Source organism: Acyrthosiphon pisum, chromosome A1 (assembly GCF_005508785.2).
Source record: "Acyrthosiphon pisum isolate AL4f chromosome A1, pea_aphid_22Mar2018_4r6ur, whole genome shotgun sequence".
Taxonomy (NCBI): Eukaryota; Metazoa; Arthropoda; class Insecta; order Hemiptera; family Aphididae; genus Acyrthosiphon; species Acyrthosiphon pisum.
This window is the reverse complement of record NC_042494.1, coordinates 162,130,800-162,134,969: the sequence shown is the minus strand read 5'-3', so window position 1 is coordinate 162,134,969 and position 4,170 is coordinate 162,130,800. Positions and strand designations below refer to the sequence as shown.

The window sequence follows — 4,170 nt, the reverse complement described above, 5'->3', positions numbered from 1 at the left end:
CGACGTAGCTGTGAATGCGCCTTTACGCAAATACGCTCTGACTTCTTGTCAGAAGGGTTACACGAGTTTAAATGACGAAACGAGTATTTCGAGTATGACGCGAGAACGTCGATTATGTTGGCTTATTAAAATACGATAAATTGTTAATACAGTTGAATAATAAAATAGCCGTACGCAGTATGAATTATACACGTGCGATGTGCATATATCGACGCCCCCAACGAAAAAGGACGTAACTCACTTTTACAATATTTTTTTTTTTTTTTTCAAAGTGGTTTTACTGGTGTTACTGGATTTCCGACGAAGATGGTAGTAACTCAATCTTATTGTTCACAACGTCTTTGTTTGATTAAATACAACAATCAGCGTCGCTAGGGCAGTATAGAAGTACATTTATACAAGTGCCTTAGCGTCGCCGGACAACCAGAAAAACAGTAACACCACATTGAAAAAAAAAAAAAATCGTAAAAGTGAGTTACGTCCTTCTTCGTTGGGGGCGTCGATATGGCGAATACAACGTGGTTCAAAAAGCGTAGAGCAGAGTCGCGGACTTGGAGCGTCGGTTCGGTCGCGGTGCGTTGCGTTCAAGTGCGGTGTGAAAAGAAAACGAACTTTTTAGCGGCCAACGCCGTCGTAGCCGCGAGCCGTGGACGCCGAGCGCAGCGGGGGCGAGATCGTTCGTTACAGAAACAACATAATTAATATAAAGTACACTGAGGTCGTATAGACAATAATACAAAAACGAATATAATACAACGTAATAATTTGAATACAAAATAAAAGCGCGCGGCGCGTAAGTAATTATAAGAGCCCGGTATCGCCACAGGTTGATACCAATGAATTCAAATAATTGTTATAATAGAGAAGTCATAGCTGCAGTGTTGTTGCACGTTCTCCATTGTTGTGTTATCGTGATACGATAGTGAATACTGAATGGTGATAGAAATTAGCAACTAACAAGTAACAATCTCAGCCACGACTCCGCAGTCCTAACTAATATCCAAATTAATTAATTGTATTTTTTGACTAATGTAAAATGTATAAATGTAAAATGTATTAATTTTAATAATTTTCCAACTTCTCAACGTTGGTAAATATCCTAAAAATGATGCGATCAGATATTGAATGTAATAATAGATGGAATGAGGCAATAGAGATGACTAAAACAAATATCGTTGATCCTCCCAAAATACCACGAAAAATGTTCCATGTAAGCTAGGTGGTGGGGAAAAGAGGCCTCAAACTTCGAATTTATAAGATTATTATCATATTGAAATTTACTATACAGTCTTAAATATCATAATTAGAGAAATTTATGGTCCATAAATGAAATCAGTTAAGAGGATTCGATACCGTGATTTCCTGATTTGTCTAACACATGCGCGACATAGTATTTTAGACGTGCTTCTTGCTAAACATTCCAATTGGCAATTGATCATGATTTTTGAAATCAGTATTACCAGTAGGTACTTTTAAATATTAGGTTATTCGGTTTACAGGTGATTTAGTATTTTATGGAGGTACACTAATCAATTACATGGTTTTTATCCATTTGGCAAGGGAATGGCCAAAAGTTATGGAAAAATGGGAACTAATGGAACGTGAGATGAAACAGTATGGATACCCACCCAACATGGCATTTAAGATTAAAATGTTAACATGCATCATCATGTTACTTTCAATAAGTATGTAAAATATAACTAGAAAAAAATGATGTTTTTATGAAAGCTCAGAGCTATGATAAAACTCTTATGCGCATAATTACTGTAAGGTTACTATTGTATAATAAGTTATTAATAATTATTGTATTATATCTATGTTTTATTTTTACAGTTGAACACTTGGCTTCTATTTTAACGGGAGTATTGAAAGCTATACATTGCTCACCGGATGGACTAGACATTTTTCGACTTTACATTTTGACTTCGCTCGAAACCGTTTTTACGTTTATAGACTACTCGTTCGTAGTAGCTATAATTTTGAAGTTTTTTAATTGTTTGTATTCTTTTGCTTGGAATTTTATGGACTTATTAATAATCGTACTAGCCTGTGCTTTGACGGACAAATTCAAGCAGCTCAACCAAAAATTAGATAGCGTAAGAGGAAAAGTTAGTAAAAACTATTACACTTAAATAATAACAAAAATCTACTATTAAAACTTATTGATATTTTAATTATTAATAATATTTATATAAAAAACGTTTCTAAGTAGATTTGCCTAAAAGACATTTATAAATAATCACATTTAATAGTTAAAAAAAAAATTAATAAAAATTGAAAATGTCTTATGGCTATAAATATAATGACTTTCCGTTGATCTTTTTCTTTTTATTAGAGCTAAAACACTTGTTGGGGACCTTCTGTTAACATTTATAATGTTAGCTATGAAACAAAAAAACTGAAAACTGAAAAATAATATACAAAATTTGAAAAAATTAACATGGCTATAAATAGCTTGAAAAAGAATCAAAATAGTTTGAATATTTTTCCATGTATGGAAAATGCTAACATAAATGTTTGGTGAATATTCAAGGAATCTACGGTTATTTGTTTTGGAAATACAACCAAATAACAAAAATCGATTAATGGGAATGCAATAATTTACCGCTGAATATTAAGTATTGTAAAAATCATAAGTGGTTCTCACAAAAAAATAATGTTCTTTTTAAGACTACTTCTTTTTTTGTGGGTAGAAAAAATTGTATGAAATCTTCTATTAAAATTTTAGATTCTGGAAACGATGAATGTATTGATTTTACAATGATGTGAGTTTTTATTTTTGTGTCTGTGTCTTTCAACTTAAGTATCGTGTTCGATGGGAAAGTGAATATTGTTGGTGCATTGGGGAGGGCAAAATTCCCAGTAATTTTCGAAAGCGACGGAAAAAAAACATACTTAAAAATTAAGGAAAATCGGGAATTTTTAGACAAAATGGGGTTTCCTCAAAATAGATTTTGATTTTTGGGCTAACTCTAACTCTCACTGGTCGTTTATATTTACATTTTCTATACATTATAAAATTTTAAAAATATTTTGATTTGTTTTTAACTGTTTACAAAAATTTTCTGTTTTCAATTTTATTAGCCTTTTTTTATATTAATGCCAATAAAACTTTATTTGTTGGGTAAAAAAGATTGAACATTTAATACAAGGCTCCAACTATATTGTTACAATAACATTTGAAAAATATTAAAAATCCTTCCTCACGGTTTTTATTTATAAGCATTTAAAGTTCAAATCTTGACAAATACGGAAAAATCATGAAAATTAACAAATTATTTTGAGTTGAGAATTCATAAAAATTTTTCTTTTTAAATCTAAGATTTGAAAATGTAATACAAGATTCATCATAAGTTTGTCTATGTACCTTTATAAAAAAAAAATGTCTACAAGCAAATCAAATTAAATTTTTATGAGCGTTTGAAATTCATATTTTATAATATTGGATAATCATTCGATTTCTCATGAAGCGGTTTTGTTATTTTATTGTTATTAAAAAACAAATAACTGTAGATACATGAACATTTTACTGAATGTTTATATTTTCATTTTCTATACACCATTCACTTTTGAAAATATTTTGACTCTTTTTGGGTGGTTTACGGACATTGTCAGTTTTCAATTTTTTTAGTTTTTTGTCTATAAATATCAATAAAATTTTTTTGTTGGGTAAAAAGCGTGAAATGTAATGCAAGGCTCCTGATATATTATTACATTAGCAGTTAAAAAATATTAAAAATACACAGGCAAAATTTTTTTTAAGCATTCAAAGTTTGAATTCTGACAAAATTTATGAAATTTAAAATTTAATAATTATTTTGTAGTTAAAAATTTAAAAAAATGTTCAACTTTTATAGTTAAGTATTGAAAATTTAAAACAAGGTTCAACGTACATAGGTTATTTTATATAAATTACTTTATTCTCAATAATATCATCAAATATACTAAGAATAATATCATAGACTAACTGACTGATCTTTAATATTTTTGAACTTACATTTATGAAACTTATAAGGAATCTTGTATTAAACTTAAAAAAATGTACAAAAACTTCTAAAAACTTCTCAATAGGCTACAACTAGCTCAAATATTTCAAAATTATTATAATTCATTGAAAATGCTTTTTTTTTTTTTTTTATTTTTAGAAGAAAATATACTATCTATATCATC

At 29.2% G+C, this 4,170-nt stretch overlaps 1 protein-coding gene across 3 annotated transcripts in view; it reads left to right on the top strand.

Annotated features, from left to right (window-relative positions):
* LOC100166624 (gustatory receptor for sugar taste 64f-like) overlaps positions 1-4,170 on the top strand; it is a 20,320-nt gene that overhangs the window by 2,789 nt on the left and 13,361 nt on the right. For 2 of the 3 annotated variants that reach the window (XM_029488729.1, XM_008188485.3), the window contains exons 4-5: positions 1,500-1,685; positions 1,834-2,108. In XM_029488729.1, coding sequence (XP_029344589.1) covers positions 1,500-1,685; positions 1,834-2,108 — 461 coding nt within the window. The remainder of the gene's footprint in view (positions 1-1,499; positions 1,686-1,833; positions 2,109-4,170) is intronic. The other variant, XM_016807430.2, reaches the window with a different exon arrangement.